The sequence below is a fragment of the Patagioenas fasciata genome, chromosome 14 (assembly GCF_037038585.1).
Source record: "Patagioenas fasciata isolate bPatFas1 chromosome 14, bPatFas1.hap1, whole genome shotgun sequence".
Classification (NCBI taxonomy): domain Eukaryota; kingdom Metazoa; phylum Chordata; class Aves; order Columbiformes; family Columbidae; genus Patagioenas; species Patagioenas fasciata.
The window spans coordinates 3,833,694-3,845,902 of NC_092533.1; the positions used below are offsets into that span (position 1 = coordinate 3,833,694).

At 45.6% G+C, this 12,209-nt stretch overlaps 1 protein-coding gene across 6 annotated transcripts in view; it reads right to left on the reverse strand.

The window, feature by feature from the left end:
• NSD1 (nuclear receptor binding SET domain protein 1) overlaps positions 1-12,209 on the reverse strand; it is a 59,362-nt gene that overhangs the window by 42,764 nt on the left and 4,389 nt on the right. For all 6 annotated transcript variants that reach the window (XM_065848910.2, XM_071814664.1, XM_071814662.1 and 3 more), the window contains exon 3: positions 326-461. In XM_065848910.2, coding sequence (XP_065704982.2) covers positions 326-461 — 136 coding nt within the window. The remainder of the gene's footprint in view (positions 1-325; positions 462-12,209) is intronic.

Sequence of the window (12,209 nt, forward strand, 5' to 3'; positions counted from 1 at the left end):
TCTTTTTTCTCTGCAGATCTTTTACAAGAGGCTGCTCTGTCTTCTGTGCTGCCCTGTGCTCAGCCCACCTACTCATCCTTCCTATACTCTGGGAAAAGCCTCCGTGTCCAACATGTGCCACTTCCATCAGCCTCAGCGCCATTTTCCTCCTGTCATCTCCTTGATCTAGGCCTAGCTTTACAGATGCAGGTCTTCCACAGCAGAGCCTATTTCTTCATACCTTTCAAGGGCCAGAAATGTTTGGGTTTTTTTTTACATTAATGACAAACTGCAGCAGCCTGCCATACACAACACCTCCACTTTGTGGTCTGAGTAGATACAGTACCTTTCATTTTTGAGTGACAGTCCAGCACTGGGTCATGACAAATCGTGCATGGCCACCATGGGCGTCTGTTGAACTTGGCCCAAACAAGATCCCCAACTTCATACTTCACTGGAGTAGGTTTCTTCTTGGCTTGGATCTTTGGGGAAAAACCAGAACACGAGAAATCACTAAAGCTCCAGATGCTTTTAAAGGTATTTGCGTCCCCAGATGCCATCTGGCCACCAGAGACATTTACATCAAAAAGCAACTCCTGATTTTATTTAGCGGCTCTTACACCTTCTTTTTAGTAAAGAACATGACCTCTGGTAAACGACTGCACTCAGATTTCACACATTTGAACCGGTAAATATTTGGAGTCACTACTAAGCCCCAGTACTTCAGTAACACCAATTTGTTCATTTCAAAGGTTGCATCGTGCAGGAAAAAAAAGTAGTAGTGAGAGACAATGAAATACTTCAGACTGGAAGGAAGTGATGAGAACAGCAAATCAAGTGTTTATCAATTAAAAACAAAACAAAAAAGTTGGTATGTACAAGCTAATAATTTCCTTGCTTCCAGATGTGCCCAGGGAAAAGCTTCACCATGAACTATTTTAAACCAAAGTATTTGAAACCAGACGCAGGTATAATCAGAAACTTTTAATTTAGATGAGCAGAACTGCCATTGCTCTGCCCCAAAACTGCAGAGCAGGAGAAAGGGAGTACAATAGCAGTCGTCCTCCCTCTGGGACAGACGGACACACAGACTTTGCCTGTCTCCAAAACCCATGCACAAGTATCAGCTCTACAGGAGTCACCCAAACCCACTCTGCTTCACAGGGCTGTGTAGCGACCTCGGGAATGCCAAAATACTTCACCACACAAAAACTTGACGCTGCTTAACGTCATTCGTGTCTCGCTGTGGAGGAGCGGGACGCAGAGCCCCTGTTTGCCCAGCTCACCCTCTGGCTGGATGCAGCACCACCTCTGTCCAAAGGACTCAGGAGCTCGCTGGCATCGCGACTATTTAAGCCAAGACAGTGTACAACAGGTTTGCACAGCCACACAAGTCCCCATGTCCACTGCGGGGTGTCCTGCCTGCTCACCAGCACCAGCCACCATGTCTCAGGTGGGTTCAACGTTTTATGAACTCTAAGAAGCACTGCGGGTATTTTTACCGACCAGAATCTGCAATCTGCTCCTTATTAAAGCTGTCACAGCACAACTACGCGCCTTCTCGCCTCACTTCTCCGTCCTGCTCACCACCATCCCTGCCTCACGGCTCTTGCAATTCACAGCTCAACATCCCAGCAACTAAAACATAACAGACCTCTCTAATAAAAGGTGTATTCCACTTAAGGTTGAGTTTAATGGGTTTTCTTCAGGTGGCTAAAGAAAATTCAAAAGAATTAAGTCCTCTGTTACATGAAAAAAAGCAGTTAATGATGTTACAGATGACATTGCTGGAATTCTTCTCACTCAATCATCAAAAGCCACGCAACAACTTATGGCTGGGCAGGAGCTCAGACGGGCACGTGAAGCAGCACCGGTGCAGCCCCTCACTGTGCCGCTGCAGCCTCCGCCACCACAAGCACCCTTTTCTGGAACAAAAATACTCATCTGTGAGCACAGGACCCAGAGGTGCTGCCTTTGCTGCTGGCTTTTAAAATGCGGATACGCTTTCCGATGGAAAAAACTTCATCTTTTGGTCTACTTCCAGCTTGTGTTCTTCTAAACGTGACTTTTGCCTCAAATGTTTTAACTCATTTTTCAAGCCTAGGCTTTAAAGTGCACATGTATATCATAACCAGTGATCTCCAATGTTGTGCCCAGTACACACACAACATATGTGCAACCTATTGACAACTGTAACCTGAGCACAGGCAGCTGGATGGAGCAGTAAAACTGTGCTGGAGATTTGCCAAAGCCATTCACACTGATCCAATCTGAGGGACACCCACAACCCCAGCTCAGAGGTAAGTCTGCATTTACATCAACTCTTTGTCACCCTCTAACACCCCACACAGGCACCTGATGAAAATGTGACTTTCAAGAAACTCTTCAGACAATGGTTAAACAGTTACATCTCCTTTTGTATTCTCATTCCTTCCCAGTTTGCTCCCTCCATCCCAGCACTCAGATGTTGGCCCCACCAGTGGGTCCAAGAGGCAGCTCAGTTCCCATTCCCAAGGAAGAGCCCTGAGCCAGGATTTGCCTCTCTACTCTCCCTAAATCCCACCACCTGGCTAGAGACACCCATACATTACCAAAAAAAAAAAAAAAAACAAACAAAAAAATCTGCTAGACACTTTTAAAATTTATAACATAAAATACCAACCCACAGCTACCGGGAGTGCAAGCAGCAGTCATTTCCAGGTACAGCAAGCCTCTTCCTTTATGCTCTGCTGTGTGATGCCAGAATCACAGCCCCCAAAGCATTTATTTCTTGGGTCAGAATAAAACAAATTTCATTCCTTTTACAATTAACGTTTACTACGCCAAGACCAAATTGCTAATATATCTCGATGGCCAAAAACGGAGCCCTGCAGTAATGACGACTGTTCAGTGAGCGAGGGAAAGCCCATGTTTTTTTAAACACAACCAACTTCAGATGTAATCCCTACATATGGTCAGAGCAGCGAGTGTTTGCCTACAGAGCACAGAAATGATCAAGTGTTTTAATAACAACAAAACTTGTGAGCCACTGCATACCAGTTCAGTACCATGTTGTGACTCCGGTGGAAATACAACGATGAAATTCAAAGTGGGCAGGAGCCTGGGTTGGTGAGGGAGGGAGGACAGAGCTCCCCTGGGTTTTGTATCATCAGATAGTCAGCACTGTCTACTCTGTTAGCAACTGTTTGGCATTAATTTGCTGCTCAGACAGGACAAGCTAAACTCGAGGTGATACACAGTATTTCAGATTACTTTGCGCTATTTAAATGTAACTTGTGGATGTTTTTAATCAATTAATCTCCACCAATACAAGATCCCAAATGACCACTTGTCACTGAGGAAGGGGTCACAAGCCAAGGTTCAGCAGAAGGATTACACAAACACTTCTACCTTGCCGAACACCTCCTGAGTTTGTACTATACCAAACACACCTTTTGCAATTCACTAAGTGAAGCTGAGCACCGGCTGGGTATTTCATGAGGAAGCAGGCTTTCCCATACACAAAACAACCACACGAGCAGTATCTCTGCCCTCCAGAAATTCTCATCATAGGCAAATATGAAACACACCTTTAAAATCATCAATCAAGCAAAGAAAGCTTATATTTCTAAGTGATTTTATTATCGTAGACGTACTGTCAGTCCTTGACTGTCTCTCAATCTTCTTCCTTTTAAAATAACCACATTGTCTAAAAGTTACAAAAATAACACTTATCCAGTAACCACTCTCAGCTGCATCTCTTGAAGCTGCTCTTCAACCCACTGATCTTGCTGGAAAAGGTAGCACAAAGCACAAGCCCACAAACACACAGCACACTGATGGCCATGGGGTCCACCTGTCCTGCAGCACCGGTCACCTGTGTCACAACCAGAGCAGCACTGTCACCTCCAGCACAGCGCAGCACAGACACCCTGTGTGCCACAACAGCCTGACTGGCCAGGTGACATTGTCACAGGGCAGCATTTTCAACATGGTGCACCCAAACAGCCCAGCTGTGCAGAGCGCAAGCACCGAGCTGCAGCCATCGTAGCCCTGCACACTTCAAATTCAGACCTGCTTTGGAAAGCCACCACGGAAACGCTTGGTCAAAACAGCCCTGTTCTAATTTATTCCTGACTTAGTTACAAACATGACATCATTCAATGTAGCAAGGGACAGAACTTGCTTTGGGAGAAAGGCTGGGGCAGTGAGAGAGATTGTGTGCAAGAAGGAAGCCATTGACCCTGGAGAATAATGGAAGATCCTGCCAAGCCTGTTTCAGGCACGAAGTGGACAGAATCAAAGCCAAGGAAGAAAATAAAAGGAGGCAGCCACATCCGAACGATAATTAAACAATGCAGTATAAACAATGACACTAAGAGCAGCAGATACCTGCCCAGGGCCCTGCAGCCGCTGCCAGGCTATCTCTGCACAGATCTCACCGCACTTGCAGCTGTCAGGTCCGTCACAACCCGCACACGAGCCAGCGCACACACCAGTGCCAGGGGCAGCAGCAGCTCCACCGCAAAAGCCTCCAGTGCTCTCTACAAACCCGCTCGCTCCTGCGGCAGCAGCTCTCGTGCTCCTCCCTGCAGCCCGACGGCCCCCAGGACTGCAAACAAGCTGTTCCCAGTATCTACTTCTTATCAGTTACAACTGGAAGCCTCGTGAGGGTCAGTCTGCTGTGTTCCTCAGCACCACCTTTTTTCCATAAAGTTCAATGATAGTAGTGTTTTCCTGAACAGAATGAGATGACAAGCAGTTCACCTAATTCCTACAAGCCACCAACCCACCCGTACAGTTGAACCTCAACAGCTCTTTTACAAGAAGAAAAAAACAATAATCTAACAAAATAAACTTGAGGGAGAAATTATATTTGAAGGCAGCTGGATTAGCCTGGGCCAAACACTCCGCTATGGGCGGTATCTCCACAACCAGGCACACGGTTGGGTCGCGGTGTGCTGTGCCTTGATGCTCCCAGCTAAGGCCATTTCACCATCGCACAGCCTGGTGATTCATCCTCTGCCCTCGCAAAGGAGGGGCAGCAACTGGGGCAAATTCTCTTCGTTAAAAGCTCTCCCAGAATTAGGCAGAAAGGGCATTGCTAAAGCTATCCCTAAAGTTTTCATGGAATGAGGCTTCACTCCAGCTGAAGTTCAAACTCACTGAGTTAACTTCCAGTTGAAGACAAAGAAAAGCAGCTCCAAGTTCAGCCCTCTGAGCTCAGGTTTATCCCTCTGTCCCGAGTCCACTGGCTAAAAGATCAACTCCTACCACTGTCCTGCTCTTAGGATGGGAAGGTGTAAAGAAGTCCAAGTGATCCACTCTTCATTATTCCATGCATTGAGAAATGACCGAATATGGATAGAAGGAAAGAAGGCAGGAATTGGGACATAATCTCTGCTTGTGAATGTTGCATGGAGAGATAAAACTAAGATGAGATTAAGAACAACACTGAAGCAAAGTCAAGAACCGAAACTAATAACTGCTTGTGATAAAAGCAAACAAATAAATTCTCATTAATAAAGATTCGTATTTTAAAGAAGCTTTTCTGAAATCAAAACCAAATTGGTTGAAAAAAAAATTGAAAGAAAATTAAATTATATCTACTTCACAGCTTAAGAAGCATTTGAAGTCAAGCAATAAGAGGCTATCAATCAATGGTTTCTTGGTACAAAGTACCATTAAAAAGCCCACGAGCTTTAAGTCTTTATGGAGAGAGGCTGCGACGCTGAACCGGCACTGGTGCAGGCTGAGCGGCAGCGCTCACAGGAATAAACAAACCCCTGCATGGGAAAGGGCTAAACCCAACTGGAGTAATTATGTAAAAAAACCACTCAAACCACAACACCTGCAGGGTCTGTCTGCCGAAACCATCACCAGAACTATCACCACACCGGCACTTCACGGCAAGTGCCAAGTCCAATGCAAAGCCGAGTGCTGCACACTGAGGACACGCTCAGTGTTCCCACTGCTCGGTGTCCGCACCGCTCTGGTGCCCCCACCACTCCGGTCCTCTGGCTGCAGCACGGCAGCCAAAAGCAAACAGGTGTCTGACCCATGTCCGTGTCTGAAAAAACGATATTGCCTCTTATCTGGGACCGTTATCACTCTGAGGTGTTAAATACTCACTAATTAAATATTCACTAGCAAAAACTACAGCGGAGGTTATGATACAAGCCAAACTTCTGTTATCTGCATGCTTGTGGGTATTTGTTGTCTTTGGCTGGTTTTTAGGAGTATTTTTTATTTCTTTTCCAGACTGTGGCAGCCTACAAATGCAAAGGGTGCTATGGAGGCAAGAACTACTATAAAGGTTACATAAAGAGAACTGATTAAGAATTATTTGTATATCCCAAAGCACCTCTGTCAAGTTCAGAAGTTATAAATGTACTGATTTTAAATAAAGAACATACCAAGGGGACATCACCAAGCCTCAGACACAGAGATAACTGGTTAACCAAGATCCTTTTCCTTACAGACTGGGTAGAACAGCAGTGTGACATACAGATTTGGCACTTCACCCCAACAACCAGAAATGCACCCGACAGCAATGGTGGGAGAGGAGCGGTCCCATCTCACCCCTGTCCCTGGTGGAGAGAAATCCAGAGACAGACACACACAGATGACTTCAAACCACTGCCTGAAGCAGAGGAAGAACTCCCACGCTGGTTATCTGCATACATTTTAAATGATAAACCAAGTTCTCTTTAATACAGATTTAATTATTTCAAGCAACAGAGGAATCGCAGGCACTAACAGAACTTTGCAAAGTCTCACAAAGAACAAAAATTGACAAATATCTTACGTCAGAGAACTAGCAAAAATCCCAAACTGAAACCAGGTCATCAGGTCTGCTCCCTTTTCAGCCTTACTTTTGTGCTCCTTTATATTTCCAAACAAATTGTTCCAGTGTGCTGAGGTATCTTTGTGCAAGGAATTCTGCATTCACTTTTTCCTAAAAAATACCAAACCAAGAGACACCCCATCCTCTGGCTGGTATACACCACTGTGATGGATTGCTCTGCCCACCTCAACACTTCTGGTTTCTCATACACAAAAATCAAATTCTGGGTGTCTGAAAATTAAAAACGAGCCCCCAGTGCATTAGTTCCTATGACCGTCTGAAAGTTAATACTAGCTACACTGCTATTTTATTACGTATAAAACTTGTTTTCTGAAGACCCCAGCAGTGTGAACAGGCCACCCCCAGCAGCACTCGCCAGATACTGAATGTGACCCCCAGAACAAGTTTCCTACCAAACACCCACACAAACAGAGCTGTGGATGCTGGTGGCTGCCAGACAAGCCATTCATTTGTGGCTTGTGTAGCTTCATCACTGCCCAAGCCACAACGAGACCAGGCAACAAGCCGAGCAGGTCAACTCGGTACAAAACTGCGGCTTGGGCCGTGCTACAAACAACACTGAAGGTGCCTGGCCAGGCCCATCGGCCCTCACGAGGTCTGGGAAATAGAGAAGACACACAAGGACTTTTCCCTCAATTTCTTTTTGACATTCTCCCAAACACCCGAGTGAAATAGATCTTGATGAAATATTCACAGCAATCACAGAAAGTCAGCGCATCAATTTTCACAAGTGCTTTTCCATCCTTCAATAGAGGCAAAGCATGCGTGCTGAAATCCCTCCTGGCTTCATCAATGCTTTTGGACACACGCGAGATGGATGTGTACCGAGTCCATCTTCATCTCTGTCGCACATTTAATCACTGCTGCAAAAGTAGAGTGAGCAGCCACACCGAAACCAGAGTTCTGGTGTAACAATGGAGAACTTCAGCCAGCACCTGCTGCAGCATTGGCCTCCAAGTCCAACACAGCAGCATCTTCATCTTCCCCTCTCCTGGGCACTGCAGCCAGGAGCACCCACTCAGATCAGCCCACGGAACACCCGAGCTCCCACCCAGCACCAAGTCGGTGGGATGCCCAACTCTCCACTTCGCAGTCTGCAACAGAGCTCTGCAGCCACACCAAACTCCTTCATGCCACCATTCAGCTCCCGTTCTGCAGTCACCTGCTAGGAGGAGTGTGACATGTTCCTGAGGGACCCCAACCACATCCCCCAAAACAACTGCAAGGACTATGCTCAGAAATCTCCAAACCTAAAAAGCACAGGACATGCCACCCACACCGAACTCACTTCCCCACAGGCTAAACCATTAATTGCTCTGGGCATCGTCCTGTCCCACAACACCAGCACCAAACCACTGCTTTGAGGTTCCACACCTTGCCACCTGCCCTTAACCCCAACACCTCACTCACGCCAACACACCCAAAAGTGAAGCAACATCTAAACTGCAACTTTTCCCGAGCCTTCTTGCAACACTCCTGCAGCAGCACAAAGGCACTGCTGAGTTTGACTCAAAAATCCACAAGGTCAGACGCTGAACTCACATTTGCAACACGTTCTGTAACTCAGCAGTCTGCAAAAAAAACTACTCTCATGCCATGAAATTATATAAAAGCAAGCAAGGCTATTGTTGATAGGTCTAAATTCACTAGACAAAAGTCTGCACCTGGGAAGTGTTTAGGAGTCCACAAATCAATAGAAGTTGAAAACTGCTACTCTAATTCAAAGCAGACTCTCTTACAGACCTTTTCTACCCATTAACTTGGAAATTCTGGCAATGCCTTCACCACCATAAAGGATTTAACTCCTATTTTACTGAGCGAAGACTGCATTGCACAGTACAGATGGCTCTGGGCAGACAGAAGAAAACATAGGTCATATTTTTCTAGTATGAAAAATGGCATTAACTTGTTTGGGTTTTTTTTTTAACTGCCAGGACAAGCCTCCCCCTGCTAGGTTTGAGTTTCTTTCTTCAGGTGTTTCTACTCCCTGTGCTTTCCTAAATGCCCAAGCAAATAACTGAAAAAAAGTAATCAAAATTACTATATACACGAAGCTGTCAGTCACAGGCAAGAAAAACAGAAGTATATTCTAAACAACCAGGCTGAAAGTTGATCATCAACCGTAATACTGATTTTTGAGTTAAGAATATCTTTTTAAGAAACACTGTCTTAATTATAACTCAGAAAATATCACTTTTTTTTTTCCTTGGGGCTCAAGTAGCTTGTTAATTGTATCCAGAGTTGACACCTCTTCAGTGAGCTACAGATTTGTTCAGTTAACATAGGAATATTAAAGAAAACCCACTAATAAATGTTACACACCACAGTTTAACCCCACTCCTGGGAACGGGTGCGGGTCCAAGGAGAAGCTGTCGAACTACAAGAGGCAACCAGAGCCGTGACTTCATGCAAAACACAACCACGTTGCCCTGAAGTCAAACACAACTGCATCAAACCGGGCCACTATGGTTGATTTTAGCACGGGCTAAGAAGCAGTCGTAACAGCAGAACTACAATCACCGTACCCTCAACAACACAAGATTTGTTGAAAAAATTCAGGCTCAGATTCTGGGAGATGCACTTTTCCAAAAGAAATCGGCAGCAAGCAAACACAAAGACGGTTAGCGGAGGTCGCAGGCCTTGAGAGGCAGCACACATCCGAAGAAAGCACCTGTAGGAGCTGATTTTGTTGGTACCGTTGGCCATTCCTTCCTGCAGCAGTAGCAGGCGATGTGTTAATTATGCCACCCGTACAGAGCACAACCTGCCTGCTGAATAGCTGAGTGAAGTCCACACTCCTCTGGCAACAACCTGAACTAGAGCCGTGAAGTATTAAAGACTGTGGACAGTATGTGAACCAGGACATCGCTTGAACAAAGTCTCTCTCACCCAAACTTCTTTTTAAAGTTTTAAATACAGAAAGCCGAAATTACACAGAGGTTTCTGCCATTATATTCAGGCAAAAGCTCAACTTTGAGACTGCCCTATCTGCAACAAAATACCTCTGGTTTTGCTATTTGCACACAGACGTGTTCAGCTTCAAAGAGTTATGTGGCCCCACGTGAACTGTGAAGGCATCGATCATTCAAGTTTGACTCCACATGACAGATACCCAGAACATCTATATTTACGAGAGAAACCACGTGTTTTCCTGTAACATCAGATACACAGATATTTCATACCCAATCAGCAATTCCAGATTAGAGAACAAATACAAATGAAACAAGGAGAGTAAGAGCAATCACAGCCAAATGCTAAAATAAATATTTCCGCTGTGCAGGAGAGTTCTGGATCTTATAGACAGTTAAAAAAAACGGCTGTCACCCAAAGCGAGCTGCTCCTCACACCCTGGGCACGCCGTCCTGCTGCCACAGCATCGTAACACCCACCCGCTCGCACCACCACAATGAGGAGGTGACACATCAAGAAAGCACCAAAGACATTAAGGACCACAAAAAATTATGATTGAGCAGTAACACAGCCCAGGACAGTGCCCCAAGCATGGAAAAATATCCTTTCTGGATGCCAACCATGGCTGAAGTCCTTTGCGGGTAAGTTTAGATCTGATCGAGACACGAACACACTTCAGTGCAGGTGGACGCCACCAGATCGCGTGGTCAGGTGAGATCCGGCTACGTGCTCTTTTCTGAGAAAAAATAAGGTCTTCCAAACAGCATAAATCTCAGTGGCAGAGAGGGCTGCGTGGAACATGGGCCGTGCAGGGACAGCAGAACAGCAACAGCCTGTTCTCACCAGGTGTGCGTACAGGGAGACTCCGCCTGCAGGAGACGCAAACAGCCAGGGGAATTAATCTCCTCACCAGGAAGATGTCAACTGACCAAGGAAATTTATGTTCCACGTTCAAACAAACCACTGCCATGCCTATTGTGTCTCGGGGGATATAACGTTACCAGTAGCTGGTTACACTTGAAATCAACAGTCTGTAGTAGGAGATTCTTTCAGAAATGCTTAAAGGAGTAGCAGTTATCACGTGGCATTGCTTCCTTTATTTTATTTATAGCCAAGAGAGAAATGGCACTAAACATGTCAGTTAATAAATGAAAAACCAGAGTAACTCATACAGTGAGATGAACACTTTTTAACAAGAGTACTCTCCCCACAGCAGCAGGATGCAACAGAACTCTGAAGTTCATCACAGATTAATTCTAAGCTTAAAGAGTGGACTTTGCTGGCCCTCGGTACTTTCAACGCAGTGCATATGGTGTGGTTCTGGTAAAGCAGAAACCTTCCAGCAGCCCTGCACACATGCCCTACTTATTTCTTACATCCAGGCACTGGAAGCAGCCATCCTTAGTGATGAAAGATCTGGCTCTGGATTTCCCTGTACCTCATTTCCTTGCTGCCATTACCCGAACATCACACTCCTACAGCGCGGAGCTGGACGACGAGGAAACAGCACGAGAAGAATGAAAAGCAACACTAAGTGAGCACCTCACGCAAGCTCTGCACATCCCACAGCCTGAAGCCATCAGGGTCCTGTGGAAAAAACAGCTTGTGAACGCGTAACCCAGGACTGCACACGTACCAAGAGTGGCACACACGTACTCGAAGGCAAGAACTCTCTGCTTCTGAGAGCTCGACCCTGCAAACCAAATGACTCTAACATAATTTGAGGGTAGCAATTAAAAATAAATAAATCAACAAACTGGCAAAGCAAAAGCCAAGTAATGTGGCATCAAAAGTTACATTAAAAAGCAAAACTTCAGCATGAGAATTCTGTCAGAAACAAGCCCATCTGCTCCAATTCATAAATAAACTAGTTCAAGACAGACCTACGTGCTCAGACCTTGTGTGGTGGCCCGTACCCTCCCCAGTGCTGCAGCCTGGGCCAAATTCTCCCTCCAGCTCCACACAATGCTGTCCAGGACCTCTACGACTCGCAAAGGCCAGGAAAGTACTGAAGACGAGCTCAAGTCAAGGTGGTAAAGAAAAAAAACATAAATTAAAACAAGAAAACCAAAAACAACACAGAAACACCGATTTTAAAATTAAGTGGTGATAACCCGACACTAATTCCATGTGCACAGGGAAGCTGCCAGCAGTCACTACATCCTCACTCGTGGAGCAGAAACAAGACCCAACAACCACTGCTGTAATTTCCTTCTCTTCAAACACAAATCTGGCAGTAGCTCCTGGGGACACGGAGAGCTCCAGTCAACCTTTACTAAGATTAACTCAACACTTAAAATAACTTCACTTCAGAATATGCACATCCCTCTTTACAACTGAATTGTTACCTGAGCATCCTCTCCCCAGTCTGGTGCAGCGGATGCCAGGGCTATTCACAAATCCCCTGCAAAACAATACCTGCCACCATCTCACCTACCCAGAGGCACTACTTAAATGCTGGACTTTGCATCCC